The 20,200-nt window shown below is 56.9% G+C and overlaps 1 protein-coding gene across 4 annotated transcripts in view; it reads right to left on the bottom strand.

The window, feature by feature from the left end:
• Positions 1-6,472: 6,472 nt before the first annotated feature.
• Positions 6,473-20,200, bottom strand: part of PDIA5 (protein disulfide isomerase family A member 5) — a 65,751-nt gene continuing 52,023 nt past the window's right edge. For 3 of the 4 annotated variants that reach the window (XM_055128247.1, XM_055128246.1, XM_055128248.1), the window contains exons 12-17: positions 16,999-17,075; positions 16,516-16,676; positions 15,247-15,377; positions 12,611-12,681; positions 6,875-7,009; positions 6,473-6,702 (exon numbers count right to left, since the gene is read on the bottom strand). In XM_055128247.1, the coding sequence (XP_054984222.1) occupies positions 6,622-6,702; positions 6,875-7,009; positions 12,611-12,681; positions 15,247-15,377; positions 16,516-16,676; positions 16,999-17,075 (656 nt within the window). In that variant the 3' untranslated portion in view covers positions 6,473-6,621. The remainder of the gene's footprint in view (positions 6,703-6,874; positions 7,010-12,610; positions 12,682-15,246; positions 15,378-16,515; positions 16,677-16,998; positions 17,076-20,200) is intronic. The other variant, XM_055128249.1, reaches the window with a different exon arrangement.

The raw sequence follows: 20,200 nt of genomic DNA on the forward strand, positions 1-20,200 counted from the left end.
CAAGCAGTGCTCGGGGGCCCTGAGGGAGCATTGCTCACGGCATGATACCTGGCCAACAGAATGAGCCATTCAGTGCTCAGCTTGCTGGTGACATCTCTTCTGTTGCCTCACCCTATGCATGCAGGTGGGGGCAGCAGGGGGTTTAACTCTGGGCTCAGGCTGAGAAAGTTCTGGAAAAAATTTCAGTCTCCCCCTTTTTGTGTAGCGGTGGTGTGCTTGGGGTCACTACGGCTACAGCCAGCAATTCTGGGACACCTCCAGGGCTATACCTGGTGGTGCTGGGGATGCCATGTGGTGCCATAGAACTTGGGTTCTGCTACATGCCAGGCATCTGGAATAGGACCATCATTGGTCAGAAGGATGTGAAGCCTGAGATAAGAAAGTTTATCTGAAAATAAATATATCCCAGGGGCTAAAGTGATGGTACAGTAGTAAGGCATTTGTCTTGCATGCGGCTGTCCCAGGGTTCAATCCCCAGCATCCCATATGGTCCCCTGAGCACCATCAGAAGTGATTGCTGAGTCCAGAGCTAGGAACATCCCCTGAGCATCACTGGGTGTGACTCCAAAAGTAACAAAAAATATATCCCCCTAAGAGCCAGAAAATTTCTAAAAAAAAAAAAAAGAAAGAAAGAAAAAGAAAAAGGCCACACCCACATTTCACAGCTGCTGCCGTGCTCCACAGCTTCATGACTGACTAATCTCGGAAACACTGCCAAGTCGTCAGGTTGATGAAACTCACAGGTGCAAGTTGATGAAACTCACAGGGTCTTCAGGCTGAAAACTCTTGGGCTCTCTCTGAAAGGGGGGGCTCAGTTCTTATAAAGCCCCATCAGCTACACCCACACCCAATAGCCACCATATAAATGTCCCAGCTTCACTGCTTCATGCCTAATGTCAGAAGAGAAGCCAACTTGAGGAAACTCCCAGGTGCATTGGTCTTCTGGCTGAACACTCCGGAGACTCCTTGGGATGGGGGCAGGCTGAGAACAGTCTCAGCTTTACAGATCCTGCATCTCCAGGAATGTGTGGCCACATAGGTGGCCATGTGACACCTTCAAATTCCACAATACTGACAGCTTGTGGGAGTACAACAAATCAGATGAGAAAGCAGTATAGAAGCCCATTAGGTTTAGTGACTGAAAACAGTAACACAGAAGGCTCAGCTAGCAGCAGACAGCTCAGTGAATCCTCGAGCAAAAAGGTGTTTTTTTTTTTTTAAATAAGGGTTCCGATCCCTTCTTTTGTTTATTTATTTATTTATTTATTTATTGCTCTTTTGGGTCACACCCGGCGATGCACAGGGGTTACTCCTGGCTCTGCATTCAGGAATCACCCCTGGCGGTGCTCAGGGGACCATATGGGATGTTGGGAATCGAACCCGGGTTGGCCGCAGGCAAGGCAAATGCCCTACCTGCTGTGCTATAGCTCCAGCCCCAAGGGGCAATAACTTTAATAACATTGTTTAGAGAAATAACAATTTCACAAATCTTTTCTACTGAGCTACTTTTTAAAAATAATTCCACTTACCTGTTGTAACATCAATACAAAATAAATTACTCTGTGCCTGTCAAGAAGGCAGGCTTGGTGGGGGGGAAATGGTGGAGGGAAGGTCACAGTGGTGGTAGGGCTGATGCTGGAACACTCAATGCTGAAACAATTGTATTATGAACAACTTTGTTTACCACGCTGTTTAAATCGTTCATTTATTTTTAATTAAAAAAAGTAAAGAAAGGCAGGGTCCAAGAGATAGGATAGTGAGATAGGATAGCTTGCCTTGCATGCAGCCTACAAAGTTTGTTCCCCAGCACCAACAGTGGCCCCCCCAAGTCCTGTCAGGAGAGATCCCCGAGCAAAGTGCAAGGGCAGAGCATCTCCAGGAGCTGGGCTGAGGGGTGCCGCACCCGGGCCCTTCTCCCCCACTGCCTGGGCCCAAGTGAACCTCTTTGCACACTTCATGTCATGGAAGGCTGGACACTGACAAGGTAGGCATTTAGCAGCGACCACAAAAGGACTTTCCCCGTATGGGAGCAATGTAGCCATCATGCACTCACACACACAACACAACGCGCAAATAAGCACATACATACACATGCAAAGAGACACAAAAATACACACAGAAATATGTAAACATACATACACACAAACATGAACAAACACAAGTACATACACATGCACACATATACACAAATACATGCACATATACACATACATATGCAAACACAAAAGAACACATACACACAAATACACATATGCACATTTCTCTACATAAAAAAGACACAGTGTAAGCATACAGATCCCATTTTTGGTGAGACCTGAGCAGCAAGTAGACAGGTCGATAGATGGATAGTGGCGGCCTCATCTCACTGCCTTTCACCTTTACAGCCAGACAGAAATAATTCCTGTGTTCTGGTGAGTATCCTGCCAAGGTTGTGCTTGTCAACAAATATGTAGCTTGGTTGGATATGTGTGAGTGCAGTTAGCATATACTTGTGTGCATATATAAATCTGAAAACTGTTTTGCTCTTAGGGGTATGTACATCAGTTTATGCTTTTTTGTACGGCATTTACTTTGGGGGCCTGGCCGTGCTCAGAGCTTACTCCTGCTCTACACTCAGAGATCACTCCTGATGGGGCTGAACCCAGACCAGCTGCAGGTCGGCCATGTGCAAGGCAAATCCCTCACCCACTGTCCTATTGCCCAGTGTTTACTTATGTTTAAAAATGCACGTCTTGGGGCTGGAGCAATAGCACAGCGGGTAGGGCATTTGCCTTGCACGCGGCCGACCCGGGTTCGATTCCCAGCATCCCATATGGTCCCCTGAGCACCGCCAGGGGTGATTCCTGAGTGCAGAGCCAGGAGTAACCCCTGTGCATCGCCGGGTGTGACCCAAAAAGCAAAAAAAAAAAAAAAAAAATGCACGTCAGACTTATTTCGTTTTAAGGAAGAATATAAGATTTCATCTCTGTCCCATTCATCTATCTATTCCAATTTTAGTTTCATTTCTTTTCCTTTTTTATTTCTTTTTGGTTTGGGGGTCATACCCGACAGTGTTCATGACTTATTCATGGATCTGTGCTCAGGAGTCACTCCTGGTGGGCTTGGGGGACCATATGGGATCCTGGGAATGGAATCTGGGTCTGCTGTGTGCAAGGAAAGCAGCCTACCCACTTAGTGTGTGTTTATGCATATACATACATATACATATACATATACATATACATATACATCTCAAAACTCCACATTAAAAAACTGAATAGCCCAGCTAGAAAATGAACAAATATTTAAAGTAACATTCCATTGCAGACCATGTACAAAAGGCCAATAAGTGAATGAATAAATATTACCCATATCATTAGGGGGAAATAAACATGAAGACCATGTCAAGCTAACACTACATTCCAACTGGACAGCTGAAGTTTTAAAAACAGAAAATGACAATCCACAAAGCCACATGTTGGTGGGGACATGAGAAACTGGATCTCACATACGTTACTGATGAGAACATAAATGGTGAGACAGTTTGAATAACAGTTTCCGTTTCTGTTCTATTTGTAGTGCTGGGTATTGAGCACAGGTCTGTGCCTACAAGGGGTATAGCTCACCACTCCTGGCCATATCCTGGCCCTAGAAAAGAAATTTCTTAAAACCAAGCAACCAAAATGTGTGTTGTGTGTATAGCTATCTATATCTTAGTTTTGGCATACATCTGTGTGCTTGGGGATTACCCTCTGTTCTGTGCTCAGGGGGTCTCTCCAGGAGGTGCTTGTGGGGGACTATACTGAGCATGTCCTCAGCCTACTGGGTATTTCTGAAGAAGCAAATAGTCAAACAGCTTTCTACACTGTACCATAAACTACTGCTCGGAAATAAAGAGAACAAAATCTGACACGTGCAAAAATGAGGACAGACGTCAAGAGCAATAAGCAGAGTTACAAAACTTAAACTCGAGATTCTATATTATAAACCTATTTATAGAATGTTCTCCAACTGACCAAATTATGGAGATGAGGGTGAGAGAGATGCTACAGAGGAAAGGCTCTTGCTTGCATTGGTCCACCCAGGTTTGATTTTCGGCACCCCATATGGTCCTCCAAGCCCCACTAGAGTGATCCCTGAGTGCAGAGCCAGGAGTATGCCCTGAGCACTGTTGCATGTGCCCCAACTCCCACATTACAGCCATGGAGACACGTTAGTGGCAACCAGAGATCAGCAATGTGTGTGTGTGTGTGTGTGTGGTGGGTGGGGGGGCGGGGAGAATGTGTGTGAGCATAAAGGGGCAGCATGAGAGAAATCCATGTGCTATGGAATGTTGCATTATGTCAACTGGAGATAAACGGCATAGACATATGGGATTTCAAAGAATCCTGAAGCCCTGAAGCTATCATCTATTGTTTGGGACCATGGTGAGCATTGCTCAGTGCTCAGATTTGCTCCTGTGCTCAGGGATCATTCCTGGTGGTGCTCAGGAACCATAAGGGATTCCAGGGATCAAACCAGGGTCAGCTGCATGCCAGGTCAGCATCTGAAACCCCATACTATCTTCCTGAGCACCCAAGCAATGTTAAAAAGGAGAATAAAATCAGAAAACTCATACTTCAAGATTTCAAAACTGAATACAAATCTATAATGATCAAAATGGTGTGGTATTGGCATAAAAGCAGTTAGGGGGATCATTGGAATAGAACATAAATCCTTCAAAAAACCCTCTTTTGATGATGTCGTCAGGACTACTTAGGAAAGGTAGTGAAACAAGGAAACTGGGTCCTGCCTTCAGAGATAAACACACACACACACACACACACACACACACACACACACATTTTCTTTTAAAGTGGATTCAAACCATTAATTTAAGAGCTAAATGTATACAACTCTCAGAGGAAAACATAGGAGGAATCTTTGGACATTGGGTTTGGCTGGGTATAATGTCAAAAGTCGAGGTAACAACAACAAAAATTAGATAAGCTGGACCTCATTACAAACTGCTGTGCCTGAAGGATATGAAAAAGAAGTGAAAAGAGGGACTGGAGAGAGCTAGTCCAGGGGTAAGGCTGAGGACCCCCACGAGGGACCCCACCTAACATAAAATGAAAACAGTATCCACAGATGTCTCCAGATGCTTCCATGTCCTCCACAGAACTGGGTCGGCTGTGGGGAGAGAAAGCCCCATTCCTTCCACCCCAGGAACTCCAGGCAAGGCTGGCCAGCAGCAGTGCGGTGAGAATGGGCTGGCCACATGGCCGCTGTGGGGGGTTGGCTTCATGGGGGCTTGGTCTCTGGCAGCCAAGCTGGGCACAGGGCTGATGGCCCCACAGGGAGGCAGAAGAAAGGGCTTGGGGAAAGAGGGTCAGGAAAGCGCTGAAACAGAGGCCAGAGCTAAGAGTCAAATGTGCAGGCGGGTGGAGCCACTCCTGAAAAAAACGTGGTACTATTAGAGTCCAGTGAGGACGGCGAGGCCAGAAAACCAAGACCTCTGACTTGGTTCTATAGAATCTGACTGAAACCAATCAGAATGCTGGGCTTTCAAGATCTCATTACATAAGGAGTGACCGATCAGCCACAGAACAGCCAAGGAGCGGGGACACAGGTGTACAGAAACACAGGTCCTGGGTGGCTGGGTTGCTGGGTTTCTGTGGAGGCTGCTGCTGGGCCCTGTGGAGCGAGAGTGGCAAGCCTGTGAGGGAACTGGTGACAGTGCTACTCCCAGCTGCCGTGCACGGAACCCAGAGGCCAGCTGTCCGCTGTGACAGCAGGAGGGCCTGGCTCCTGCTGCGGGGAAGGCAGGCCGGCTAGCCCAACCCCGCTCTGCTGCCTGTGTCCCCTGGGCATACACCCTGAGACCTCTCGCACCAGCAGAAACAGCAGGCCAGGCAGTCCCACGCAGGTCCCCTCAAAACCCGTGAGTACCCTCTCAGTTCATGCTAAGAGACCCCATCCCGGAAGTGAACTGAACTGCTTTTTTTTTGTTTGTTTCTATTTTGGGGGCCACACCTGATGGTACTCAGGGCTTACTCTCAGCTCTGTGCTCAGGAATGGCTCCTGGCAGTGCTCAAAGGACCAAATGTGGCACAGGTTTGCTGCATGTAAGACCGGTGCCTTAACCCTTGTACTCTCTCCAACCCGAACTGAGTTTCTTCAGGGAGAGCAGGCCCTGCAGAGGGAGAGGAGGACATGAGTCATCAGAGAAAGAGCACTGGGGAAATGAGTCCAGCCTGGCTGACAGAGGGTGGGGGGTGGCTAGCCTATGCTTCAGCCTCGGTCTTGTCACCCTCGTCACGCCTCGCTCCTCACAGGAGATCAGTTCCCGGCAGGCTACTCAGCGCCCTGACCTGCCCATCTGCCCTCAGGTGACTGCCAGTGCCTGTGAACTCTCCCATGTGGTGAGACCCTGACAGTCCCCTCCCGCAGGACAGTGTGCTGTGAGGGAAGACACCAGTGTCCAGCTCTGTGCAAATAACCCATGCCGTCAAACAATTGGTTTAATTTTATTTCAAAATTGTACAAAACAGGCCATCGGTGGCTATAAAAAACTTTGTATTCAGAACATGTTGAGATTCGGAAAGAACAACAGGTATCATTCATTCACAGTGTAGTGGAAACGCTTTCTCTGAGGCAGCATCACAACTCCTCCTTCTTCCTCCCTAGTCTCTCGTGGTCTCCCTCCCGGAGGCTGCGGATAAAGCTGGTGAATCCCAGTTCCTGGAGGGGAGGAGAAGAGAGAGAGAGAGCAGGCCCTTGAGTCCCTCATGGACCTGAGCTCTCTCTTCCCTTCCGGACCTGGTCAGATGGCCCTGGGGCGGGGGCAGGGTGCGCAGGACTGTGGGGACAGCTGCTGGCACTGCCCGCCGCCCGCCCTGGTCCCCGGGCTCACCGTGCGCTCGCCGTCGTACTTCTCGGCCAGCTTCCCATAGTGGTAGTGGTGGAACGTGGGGTAGCCCCTGATGGCTTCCTGCTGGCAGAGCTCCTGGTTCCTGCCCTGGACGCAGTCAACTGCAGCACAGGCTATCTGTGGGCAGACGGAAGGCGAATGCAGCAGCCTGGGACTGGATCCCGTGCCTGTGGCCGCGGCCACTCTCTCCATGTCCTTGCGCCTCGCAGAGGCTGAGTGTGCCTGCCACCTGAAGGGTCAGGACACACTCGAGACGAAGGTGCCAGCTTTTGGTTTCCAAGGCAATGGGCAGGGCAGGGTCGAGGTGGGGGCTCAGTCCGGCACGCTATGGGTCGGCCCTGACAGCCGACAGAGCAGCAGCCACATCGGGAATGACCGAGTCGGTGCTGTGGGCCTAGGCTGTGTCCTGCGTGGCAGTTACCCACCAGGATTTCCCACGGGGCCTAAGGGGGCTGCGTGCGCCAGGAGCTTTGCCGTCAAACGTCCAGGTGCAGGGCACATATGGAGAAATGGGCCGCACTTTGTCGGGCCACTGTCTCCTCATCTCTAAAATGGGGCTGATGCCTACACTGAGGCTAGCAGGCTCTGGGGAGAGAATTCGGGCCAGGAGAACTGGCACAGAGCCTGGCAGGCAGCGAGTGGTAAATGCCGGCTGCCACTGCCCTCGTCCCCTCTCAGCACCCGGGAGTTAGGGAGCTGGACCATGCACAGTGCGCAGGAGGGGATGGAGGTGGTCCCAGGTGTAAGGCACCCAGGGGGTGGGGGGGAAGGTACTGTAGAAGGAGGAGGTGAGGGGCAGGGTAGTGCCGCGCCAGTGAGAGGAGGGTGGGCCAGGAAGATGGCCCCACATTGGCTGCTGGCCCAATCCCTCTGTTCTGGCTGCAGCCACACATAGGGTAAGGGGGGTGGGCGGGAGAAGTCACTGTGAGGGGCCCAGGGAGCCTGTCGGCTCTCCGATGGACACTGGTGGCGGGCGGCACGGGGAAGCCTCCCCAGGAGCCTTTCCGAAGAGGGAGCACGTGCTCTGAGACCCGAGTGATGGGGAGTCCGCAGGTGAGAGAAGGGCCCAGGATGGAAGCAGTGGCCCCTCCAGAGCCCCTCACAGGAAGGCTGGGCCCCTCTGAGGGACACAGGCTAAAGGAGTCCGTAAGTAGGACTCACAGCTCTGGCCGCTGGGCCTTGTGGGAGGAGAGTGCCACGGGCCACCAGAGTCAGAGCCACGGCAGCAGCTGGCCCTGACTGCGTGCTGAAGGCGCCCCAGTGTGTCCCGACCCCCTCAGGACGTGACTGCAGAGGTTCCTGAACTTACTTGGTCTACTTCCCCCTTCCGGGGAAAAAATGAAAAAGAAAAAAAAATCACTCAGCGCCCCTCCCTCCTCCTGAAATCGACCTCCCTTAATTGCAAATAGAACAAAGAGAGTCCCCCACTGCACCCTCACCCCCTGCCCCCTGCCCCTCCACTTCTCTTCAGCACCTTGGGTGGGGAGGGGGTGGCGATGCTTCTCCTTGGGGAAACACTGGATTGGAGAACGAGAGGGTTTTGGCCAAGAGTTTGCAAACTCTCTGCACGCGGCCGTCTCTGGCTCGCAGTCCTGTTCTATTTGGCCCACATAACATATTTTTAAAAACGAAATCTGAACTAGCTGCCAGCCTGGAAAAAGAGCCAGGAGATGTTCTGTCAGAGTTTGGCGTGGCAGTTTCTCGGTTAAAAGCTGATTTTGACAGCACTGGCCCTGCGCTCCGGCGGTAACACACGCCTCCTCCCAGGGCCTGCGGGCAGGCCCACGGCTGCTCTGGGGGGCGTCCACTTGGAGCTCAGAACTCCTGGGTGGGCGGTGTGGGCTGCGGAGAGCAGCTGCTCTCCTGTTTGCCCTCTAAAGCACTTTGTGAATCAGCTAGAAAAGAGTGGTGGCAGATGCTTCCCTGCAGTCCCCAGGGTTCCTTTTCCAGCGGAGTGGAGGGGTGCGGCCCTGGGGACCCTCGGGAGCGGGCATCGCACGCGCTCAGGGCTGGATGCTCTTCCTGAAGCCGCTCTGAAGTGATGAATTTAATCTGTGTACATGCCCTGGGCCCGGGAGCGGTGGTGTAGGCTTCATAAATCTACTAAATTTAAAGTGCACTTCCTCGGAAGGCTCTCCACCCGCTGTCCGCACACAAGGCCCCACAGGAGCCGAGCATGGGACGTGCTCTCCAGACAGTGCTCACGCAGCTCCTGGCAGAGGAGGCCGCAGATGTGCCTCCTCTGGCAGATCCCTCTTGTGCACTGCCCAGCACGCACTCAGGCCGGCACTGACCGGCCGCAGCACACACTGAGGTCCAGCTTGCTTCCTGGCAGCTGCGTGCCTCCTGCCCGGCTCAGGCCCCTTACCTGGAGCCCTGCAATGACCGCTGTTCCCTGCTCCCTGGCTGCCTCCTGAGACCCCCTCCCAACAAGCTCCAGTCCCCACCCCGGCCCCGAGGCTGCTTCTAGGATGACCAAGGGGCCTTATGCATTTCTGTCTGTTGTAGGTTGGGGCCTGTGCTCAGGGCTTACTCTTGTCCAGCTATCAGGATCACTCCCAGCCGTGCCTGCCCCTGAGCTACCTCTCCAGCTCAGGGCCTTTGCTTAGATTCTTTTGTGATGCTGCCCTTTCTAGATGCTCATTTAAACAAGCACTTCTTAAAACTTTTGCCACGTGCAACCTCTTTCCACCTGAGTCATCTTCTATGACCCTAAGTATATAGGTGAATAAAACAGGTACGGCAATAAAACACTAATAAAATAATTAAAATTATTTTGAAACAATTTATCTTGGAGGCCACACCTGGTGGTGCCTTGGGGCTTACTCTGGGCTCTGCACTCAAGGGTCACTCCAGGTAGGGCTCAGGGGATCATGTGGTGGGGAGGGGATTGAACCCGAGTCAGCTGTGTGCAGGACAAGTGCTTTACCTGCTGGACTAGCTCTCCAGTCCCCTTAAAATAAACTTTTTTAAAACTTTTTTTGGCGTCTGCAACATTCAGCCGTGTGAAGCTAGGATCTAAGCCTAAGAGTCAATGTCCTCATCTGTGCACTGGGAGTAACAGCACTGGGCTGATCAGGTGACGGGACACAAGGACATCATATTTTCCAAGTCTTCGTGAGGGAGAAGGTCCCAGCAAATATCCAGTTTGTTGGTCTCAGGGGCCAAGGGCAAATGAGGTCACTGTGCCGAGGGACTTTTCCCTTCTGTGGATAGTCTACAGGGACAAGTGACCACACGAGAGACCAGTGCTACAGAGGCCTGGGGCCACCACACAGGAGTTCTCGCTGCCTCAGGCCCCTTCCCAGGCCAGCCACTCAGCGTGGATAAAGCCCGGTTTCCCGCACCCCAGCACCCCTTTGCATACAGTGAGGCATGCCCCCCTTGCAGCCCCTGCCTGCGTCCCCCAGCCTTCCACGCGCTCCTTGTCCCTACACCCCTCCATGCCCACTGGACAGCGTGCGGTCTCTGCCCACCCAGCCTGCCAACGGTGAACACAGAGGCTGTCCAGCAAAAACAGGAGCGACTTCCTGCGGCTCTATTGATTCAGTAAAATAAATCTCTGCAGGAGCTAATATTGACATTGGCGATGGAAATAGAAGCAAACAGCCAATTGCATATTGATCAGGGAAGGAACAGGCACCAGCTTCTCGCTGGGGAAACGCATGTGGCTAAGAGGCGGCAGCAGAGCCATCAGGAGAGCCAGTTCTGGGTCTCAGCAGCCCACCGGGCATCCCTGAGCAAGGCACACAGCTCTCTCGGCCCCTGGGGGAGAGCGTCCGGCCCGCCCCCACGGGGCTGGCTCGAGCCCTGCTCCTGAAAAGCACAGTCTAGCGGGAAGAAGCCCCAAGACTTTGCAGGTTTCACCCCCAGAGCTGCACCTCCCAAGCACCACCAGGTGTGGCCAAAATCCCCAAGAACAGAAACAAATCAAATTCCTGGGCAAAGAGCTCAGGGAGCTACAGAGGTGTGGGGGTCTGAGGTACAATTCCTGGCATGTCCACTCCCCTCATGGTCCCGAGTGCCGGCCTGTGACCCCTGCACTGCTGGCCTGAGTATCCACCGGGTGGCCCCCGGCCCACTGAGCACTGCTTGGCCGATTCCCCAAGAGCAAAATAGAATCACAAATTCCTAGAATCACAACGCCTCCCCCTGCAAGTGTTTGGAGGATGCCCCCAGCAACCGTGCACCCCTAACGCCAGACGCACCCCTGCCGCCTCAGAGGGCAGCTCTGGGGACCCCAAGACAAAGCCTGAGTAGAGGCGCGAGACAGCAGGCCACAGGAGCCAGGGCCAGTGTGGGGCCACCCTTAAGAGCTGCCCAGGGTCCTGTGGGTGGAGCCCGGGTGATGGGGGCAGGGGCCCTGGTGTGGGGGCTCCCCGGCAGCGCTGGCCCTGGAGGGCGGGCTCCACACACTGATACCGCAGTGCTGGCAGTGGTGGGATGGAGGGGCTTGGCTGGTGGGGAGACGGGAGATGGGGCTCCTCTTGCTGCAACTCTTTCACTGCAGCCAGATCAGCCGGGGAGAGTGTTTCTGGTCCTTACTCCCCCCAGCGGGGTGAGAGGGCACAACCAGGCCTGTGGGGGACCCAGGGACACCCGGAGTCAGGGAAGGGCACAGGATGTCCCTCCCCATTCGCCCGCCCCGCGGTACCTGTCCTGACACCTGTTTGCAGCCTCCACCCGGGAGAGATGGGCTGGGCGGGAGGGGCTGTGTGTGAGCTGACTGGCTTTTAGGGGTATCCGGACCTCACTGTGAGGCCTGGTGGGGGCTGAGGCTAGGGTTCCAGGCCAGGGAGAGCCTGTGCGCCCCTGCAAAGCAGCCCCGCTGGCTTCGAGCTAAGGAGACCTGAGGCTTAGTGAGGGGACCCGCTCCTGCCACAGCGCTGCCCGGGCTGCTCTCCGATCAGATTGTCAGTGGCCTGGTTCATTGCATGCTTCAGCAGCAGGTGCTGGGGCCCGCTCACGGCTGCCACACCCCTCACAAACTGTGCTGGGAGCTGCACTTGTATGTTTAAGATGAGAGTAGTGCATGGCTACAGACCCTCCTGGAAAAAGGTTTAAATACCTGGGAAAAAACAGTGATGACCCATCTGTCATGGGCCTCATCGTCCTGCACACGCACGCACAGGCACACACGTGCACACATGCAGGGACACACGCACGGCACACATACAGCAGGCATGCTCATGACACATGTGAGGCACACACATGCCAGGCACATGCACGCACAGGCACACACATGCAGGGTACATGCATCCCCACACACAGCAGGCATGCTCATGACACATGTGAGGCACACGTATGGCAGGCACACACATACACAGGCACACATGTGCACACACACGTGCACAGCAGGCATGCTCACAGCACACACAAGGCACACGCATGGCAGGCACACACACGCGCACAAACATGCACACATGCAGGGGCACACAGATGGCACACACATACAGCAGGAACGCTCATGGCACACATAAGGCACAGCAGCAGGCACACGCACGCACAGACACACATGCAGCAGGCATGCTCATGGCACATGCACGACTCAGCAAGCACACAGCAGGCACTCCCACTGTGCACATGCGTACAACACAGGCGCGCGCAGGGCGGCACACACAGCGTCCTGGTGCCCGCACACAGTGCTCTCCCGGCCAGGGTGTGCACTGGGGAGGAAGAATCAGGAGGCAGCGGGTGGCGGGGCAGGGAGGGCCTTACCTTCCTGTCGTCTCTGAAGCCCTCCGCAGTGGCCGTGAAGATGGGGATGACCTTCTTGCAGTGCGGGCACCCTGCGGGGGGTAGAACAGCAGGGTCACAGCGTCCCTCCTGGAGCTTCTCCCCCAGGCGAGTGGGGGTCCATCCCCCTGCCACCCATACCAGCAGCCAGGGCAGTGCTGGGAGCTGCGGCCTTTGGAGGAGGCCCGGCCACATCCCATCCCCACGCGCACCCCTCACCAGCTGGGGCGGCGGGGTGGAGGCCACACGATGGGCAGGGCAAGCCTCCCTAAGCTCTGTGCTTAGTGAAGGAGACCTAACCCTGAAATTCCAGAACACTGTAAACTTGCAAGAGGGTGTGGAGGTCGCTGGACCCTGAGCCCGGATCAGGCCAGGCGTGTCCATCTTCCACGGAGATGGGCCAGAAGCGAGCTCCGCCCGAGCCCCTGTGGCCATGACAAGAACACTGCACTGCCTTCCCCACAGTGGGAGCAATAGCGGGAATGCACCAGAAGCCCTTGGTACAAAGAGGTGGACACCAAGGGGACTCAGAAGCAGCACCCGGGGCCTGACAGCAGCAGGCTGCCCAAGCAGGGGCTCCCCCTTAGGGTCACTGTTCATTTGTTAAAAATCTTTGTTTTGGGGCCACACCTGGCAGTGCTCAGTAGTTCCTCCTGGCAGTGTTCAGGGGACCATATGGGAGGCCGAGAATCAAAACTGGGCCAGTCACATGCAAATGCCCTCCCCGCTGTACTATCGTTCCAGCCCGGTCACTGTTCACTTCTTTTGAACCTCATTGCATCTTACTGAAAACATCTAAGATGGGGGGGCGGGCACCTGAAAATTCAGGTTCCTGTTACTTTAAGCCCCTCAGTCCCAGCTGCCCAGCCTTCACAGGACCCTGCGCCCCCTTACTGCAGAGAAGTGCAGGGAAGGACCTGGGAGGCACCTGTCTGAAAGGGCGTCAGGCTGTCTCTAAGTGGTCAGCAGTCACAAGCTGATTTCTCCCACCTGGCACCACTCTTGTCCCCTCCCCACCCCAAGACTGAGGTTGGCGCAGAATACCCCAATTCTGAACTCCCCGCAGCTGGGCAGGAGACAGCAGCAGGGGGCAGGCGCCTGAGGAAGCGGCTGGAATGTTCGCTATACTGCCTCTACACCTGTCCGCTCTGTCCATGCCCTTGCCGTCTCTGCATGAAACTCTTCATTCCTGAGTCCAAGTGACAGAGTGAATGTCATAAAGCACACAGCTTGTCTGGGCTTGGTTTTCTGTTTCCCGGGGCTGTGTGCTCGCGGGAGCCAGGCAGTACTTGACCTCTGAGCCATCTCTCCAGCCCCATATGCAATTATTTTGAGCACTGAAAAAAAAATAAACAAAACCCCAAACACCGCCTTTGGGTGGTTGCTTCTGCCCTGAGTCCAACGATGAACTTGTCTGAGGACCTGCCCTAGGGCCTGGAGACAGCAGTGCAGGGGGCCATTGGGGGGGCCAGAAGCCCGGGAGGACTGTGAGCCCCAAGCCTAGCAGCGTCTGTGTTCTCCCTGTGTCCCAGGACCTCCCAATACGGCAGAGCTGCCAGGGTGCCTTCTCGTCACTCACAAAAAGCCCCACCAGGAAGACGCTGGGGAAGATGAGGGATGCGGGGGCTGAGGCCCACAGGTGTGGGGCAAGAGGCCGCAGATGTGGCGTCGAGAGGAAAAGTCTCAGAGGCGGAGGGCACGGCTTGAGTGGGTGGGTGGGGCCCTGGGACTGCCCAGTGAGGGTGAGGCGGGGGCAGGGGAAGGAAAGGGAAGGTCCTGGAAAAAGCCTTTCGTGGACTTTAGAGTCTGCTCAACGATCGGCCAAGACTCCTGCTTTTGGGGCCAGATGTCCCTCGACTCTGAGCTGGCATGCTGTGAAGAGCTCTGTCCTCTGCTCCATGACAGGTAGCGTGCCCCCACCCGCCCCGCAGCTGGCCGCAAAAAGGCGGGCTTGTCTCTGTGCTCCGTCGGGGCCGGGGCGCCACTCTGCCCTGGAGACAGACGCTGGCTTCCCACCCCACCCCACCCCACCCCCAGGAGACTGGCGAGGGCAGCAGGCGGGCCAGCCACAGTCCAGAGAGGCTATGACTCCGCAGCAGAGCACAGCACTCGCGCTCCCCAGAGACTTATCCAGCTGGGAAGGGCGAGGCCCTCTATGGCCCCCCGAAAGCCCCACTGAAAGGGAATTGGGGACAAGAGTCCAGGTGACATGCATACCTGCAGAGGCCGCCTCAACGTACGCTTCACCAAAATGGTTGGTGATGGGGGGACACAGATGGAGAAGAAAGAAGTGACTGTCCCCTCACTGCACCCCTTGGGAGGGTCGGTCACCGAGAGGGCCTGAACGCCAAAAGATCCACATGGCTGAAGCATAAGGTTTGCTGGAGCAGCCAATGTCCACGGGGAGGAAGAAGCCCAGGATGGAAGGAAGTGGCCAGAGGGGGCAGGAAGGAAGACCCCAGGGTGCAGGGGTGTCACTGCCCGGAGGCACAGAGGGCTTCAAGGCTGGGAGAGAGCGACGGAGGCAGAGCTGAAAGGAGGCCCTGGGGCCTGAAGAAAGAAACCAGCAGTGGCGCCCCAAGCCCTGCCCCGAGCCCCCAGCGCGCCCTGCTGCTTACAAGGGGCGTAGAACATGACCAGGGCGTGCTTCTTCTTCTTCAGGGTCTCCCGGAAGTTGTCCCTGGTCAGATGCAGCACGCTGGTCTGCTGCTCCTCCCAGGTGGGCTCCGGCGGGGGCGCGGCCTCAGGGCTGTGGGGGGAAGGGGGTGCTGAGGGGAGGCACCCTGAGGAAACCACGCTCCGTGGACAGCCTCAGTTTCAGAGGCTGGAGAGACAGTACAAGGGCTAAGGTGCTTCCTCGTGCCGCCAAGCCCAGTTCCATCCGGCACTGCCAGGATGATCCCTGAGCCAAACCAGAACAAGACCCCCTCCACACCACCAGCAGAGGAGTGCGGCTCCCTCTGTGGCGCCCGTGCAGACGAGGCGGGGAGGACGTGAGCCCGAGTGCGGGCCGGGCAGCCCCTGAGATGTCTCCGTGCCCTGGTCCAGAAGGGTCTCACTGCTGCCCGTGGCCCACGGCATCCCCCAGCTCCATGTCTGAGCCTTGGCTAGGGGGGCGGGCACGGGCAAGGGCTGGGGTGACTTGGGCTCCAACCCGGGCAACTAGTTGGGGCCCTCAGGTAGGTCACTGAACCCGCGCCCCTGGGAGTCGGGGACGAGACTCTGAGGCCCTGGCCTCCTTACGGAGAGCAGACAGAGTTGGTAAAGGGAGCCCAGACCGGGAAGCTGCTGCCAGCGGAGACGCGCTGACGTCGGCGGCCAGTCAGGGTAGAACTGTCCAGACTCCGCCTGGCCCCTCCCCACGTGCCTCAGTCCAGCATCAAGTCCAGTCTGGGAACTGCTCTGGCTGCTCCTGCTCACCTCTGACACCCACACTCTGCTGGTCCTGGCTGCCTTCACCCTCCCTGGCCCCACGCAGCTCCCCGTGCTGACCCCTCCGAGTCCCCTCCCTCCGTCCTGTCCACCCCTGCCCCCCAGTTCTGCCCACCCCACATCTGCATGCTCGGCTGAGGCTGACTTGCGCCCGTTCCCTCACCCAGAACCCGACTTGTAGAGTTTCTCGGGCATTAACGTGGCGGTGCCACCGTCACCCCAGCCCACTCCCCGCCAGGCATCTTTTCCACCGGCAGCACTCGGAGGCAGCCTCTCCCCAGGTGCCACAGGGGAAGGTGCTGCACTCACCAAGGCCCCACCTGCTACCGGAGTGAACGGCAGAGCTTCTGGGAAGGCAGCACTGGGCTGAGTGTGCCACGCGCGGGGCTTAGGACTGGGGTATCAGGCTGGGCTGGGTGCCCCGGTGTCGGCTGGAGTCGAGGGCGTCCACTTACTTGTGCATCCAGTCGATAAAATTCTTCTTGGTCCTGAGCGCGGGCACAGACATTTTCTCTCCATTCTTAAAGTACTTGAGAGTTGGGTACTCGGAGATGTGGAACCTTTCTGCCAGGCCCTTGTTGGCCGTCGCGTCGACAGCTGCAAGGACACCAGAGCTCTGGGATGGGGGAGAGGCCAACCATGCAGACAGCCTCAGACGCGTGCTGGCAGAGAGGGGCCCCCCGCTCGCCCCCCATGCTCCCACGCCTGGGCTGGGGGCTCTGCCCACCCCACCAACCTGGCTCAGACGGGCTGGTTCCCAGTGTGAGGGGCCAACAGAGGGCACCAGGGGGGCACCTGATCTCAGTCTCCCCTGCCCCCAGAGGCCCTTTTGTCTGGCGAGGGCAGGTTTACTGGGGGCCACAAGCCAGGCTATGGGACGCCTGTTAATGGGCCCCCCACCCGTCTTGGGAGGTAGCGGGCCGGCTGCGGGAGCTTACATCTGCTCCGTCTGCTTCATGCAGGACCTTCGCTGCGCTCTCAAACTCCGGCTTCATGCTCTTACAGTGTCCACACCCTGCAGGGAGAAACCCCGAGAAATATTCCCCTGGCATGCAGCTGGGGGGGCGAGGTGGGGGGTGTCTCTGTCCCAGGACTCCCAGACACCTGGAGACCGGAGGAAAAGAAGAACAAGCCCCAGTGGGGAGGGTAGGTAGGGGACAGGGGACAGGTGCCCCCATCCAAGAGGTGCTCATCAAGGTGTGGGGAGGAGGGCGTGGAGGAAGCCCAAGGGGCAGAAATTAAATCCTGCCATCATCCTCAGACACTACAGCCTGTGGGCAGCCACTGCTCTACGCACTCAGGCCCACCCGCCGGACGGCCCTGCAGGAGGGTGGTACAGAGCAGGAGTTGGAGGACCAGGCACCCCAGCAGGCCTGTCTGAGGCAGAGCTAGACACTCTGGCAACATGGCTGGGGTCTGGCCACTGTCACGCCCTCACCACGAGCAGAGGGGCCGGAAAGGGACAGACATGATCAACAATGGGTGGACAACGACGTGGGTGACTGCAGAAATTTCGCGGCAGGCTGGAGAGCAGCTCGGCGGGCCAGGCCCTTCTGAGCACGGAGCGGAGCAAGGCCCACCACAGAGCTGGGGGCAGCCCCCACACACTGCCAGGTGCGGCCTCAAACAAGGCGCAAGCCAACAAATGAAACCAACAACAAAGAAACGCACACAGAGAAGCCCGGAGGACCTCCTATGATGTGCCATCACCCAGAGTCCTCCCCCTGCAACAGCCCAGCAGAGCCGGGGAGGCCCCGGGCAGGCCGCAGGCGCTGTTAACACACCCCTCCCCCACCTTCCCCCCGACCCTCCGCCACGCTCCCCGAGCAGGATGTGAGTGGCACGGCAGGGCAATGCCCAAGGGATCGCAGAATCCTGCCACTCTTAGACGGCAGCGCTGGTCCCACACCTGCCCCTCTGCCTCCCGTCCTGGCCTCGGGGTGGCAAACAGGCCCCCGGGGCTGCCTCCTGACCTCAGTGACTGAGCAGCTTCCAGGAAGAGCTGGGATCACGGCATGGATCATGGGAGCGGTGGGGTGAGCTCTCCGGCTCTCAGCATGACCTGAGGCTCCCCCCCAGCCCCACCTCCGACATCCAGGACTCCTGGACTCCGCAGTGGAATACAAGTGCTCGATCCCCATGAAGGCTGCATGCCCTCAGGAGGCCCCAGCTCAGGAAGCCAGACACGGAGGCCCTGGCAGACGCCGTGAGCAGCCCAGGTGGCCTCAGAAGGTAGGTCCTCGAGCTGGAGCTGTCGCCATAGCCCACCTGACAGCCAGGGCCCACCGCAGTGGGGGGTTTCTGCCCCCGTACTCCATCTCCACCATGCCCCGAACCCGCCACCACTCGCCCTGAGGCTCTAGCTCACATTGGACCCGCCAGCCCGCCTGTTTCTCTGCTGCTCACAAATTAATTGCCATGTGGGGGCCTTTAGTTTTTCCCGCCTTGTGGCTGTGATAAAAGCTGTCTTCTGACATTTTTTTCCCCCCAAATTGTAAATCACATCAAACTCCCTTGGTTGAAACTTTCCAGTAGCTTCCCACTACGAGAGTGAAACCCAGACTCCCGGGCTGTGGGGAGCGGGAGACAGCAGGACGCACGTGCGAAAGAAGGAAAAAGGTCCCAAGTCACAAGCCCCAGACCAGCGAGTCCCGCTGCAGCCCCCACAGCCACCTGGGGCCCCTCTCTGCCCCCACAGCCTCTGTCCGCCTCAGGGATCTGCCTGGGCAGCTGCTGGGGGCTCCAGCTTCCCTGGGGTCTCTGATGGCTCAGCTCGGAGTCCAGGGAAGCCGCCCATCCCCTGCCCCAAGCGCGGGTCCAGACCCCGGCTGCTTCCTCCCCGATGCCACAAACCACTGGTTGGCACTGCCAGCCTCCATGTCCTGAGTAGCCCGGCCAGGCACAGGACAGGCGCAGACCACACGCGGGACGCACTCAGGAGGGCGCAGGAGGGCATTCACACCACAGGGCACACACAGGACACACGGCCCACGTGCAGCGCCCACCTCGCATAGATGACGACAACTCTGGTCCTGAGGCTGGTGCCCTACACACCTGGCCCGCCCGAGGCAGCACAGCCCCTGCTGCACCTGTATGCAGAGGCCTCCGCTCCATGTGACCAGACTCTGTGTGGGCAAGGGTCAGGCCCTGCTCCCTATCAGCCGGCCGCACCGAACCTCTTCACCTGCCCCCTCACCCTCCTTGCCCTCCCCTCCGACCTACTCCAGGCTGGGTGTGACCCACCATAAGAACAGAGCTTCAGCAGCGTGAGGGCTTTCACTCTCTTCACGCCTCAATTCCCTCTGCGCCCTGAGCAAGACAGTAAGGTGAAGGCACATGCTTCACTCCAGAGCATGTGTGGCAAGGCCTCCAGCCCTCAGGGTGTCCTGCTAGCATGGGGGGAGCACCCCTGGCCCAGTGCCCTTCGCATCCAGGCCGTGATCTGACCGCCCATTAGGTCTTGCTGCCAGGCCCCCTGGGTGTTCCTCACCCGTGTAGGGCTGGCATGTGACGGGACCTGCCCAGAAGGCAGCCGCCCCGCCTTGCAGCACACCCTGGCACCTGCCCACCCCAGCATCCAGGTCCTCCACCTCCCACAGGCATCTGTCACACCTCGGGCTCTCTGATAGCTCAGCAGATGGAACTGGGGTTCCCGGGGCGCCAGGTCCATGGGGAAAGCTCCCTGGCATCGGGGAGCCAAGAGGTCCTGGTCTGCTGCCTTCTCTGGGAGTGGAGAGCTGCGCTGGGGGCAGGAGGGCCTCAATGACACCCCCAGGTGTCAGGGGCCCTCAGGGCGTCAGGCCGCGTGAGCTGAGCCACTCTACAGGGGCAGGTTCACCCGCCAGGGGCCCATCTGTCACAGCCCCCCCCCCCCCGCCCCCCGACGCAGAGCAAGGGCTGGGCTCCATTTGCTCCCCTGCCTTCCCTACATCGGTGTAAAAATGCAGATAAGAAGCTTTTAACATTTTTCTTCCAGGCCTCTATCCTAAGGAAATTATCTGACGTGCGGACAAATATTTATGCATGAAAATGTTCTCCGCGGGGTGATTTATAACAGGGAAATACGGTAAGCAGCTCCAACTGTCAGCCTTACGGTGCTGGCTAAGTAATTTATGGCACCAGTATACAACAGAATATTAT

Source organism: Sorex araneus, chromosome 2 (assembly GCF_027595985.1).
Source record: "Sorex araneus isolate mSorAra2 chromosome 2, mSorAra2.pri, whole genome shotgun sequence".
Taxonomy (NCBI): Eukaryota; Metazoa; Chordata; class Mammalia; order Eulipotyphla; family Soricidae; genus Sorex; species Sorex araneus.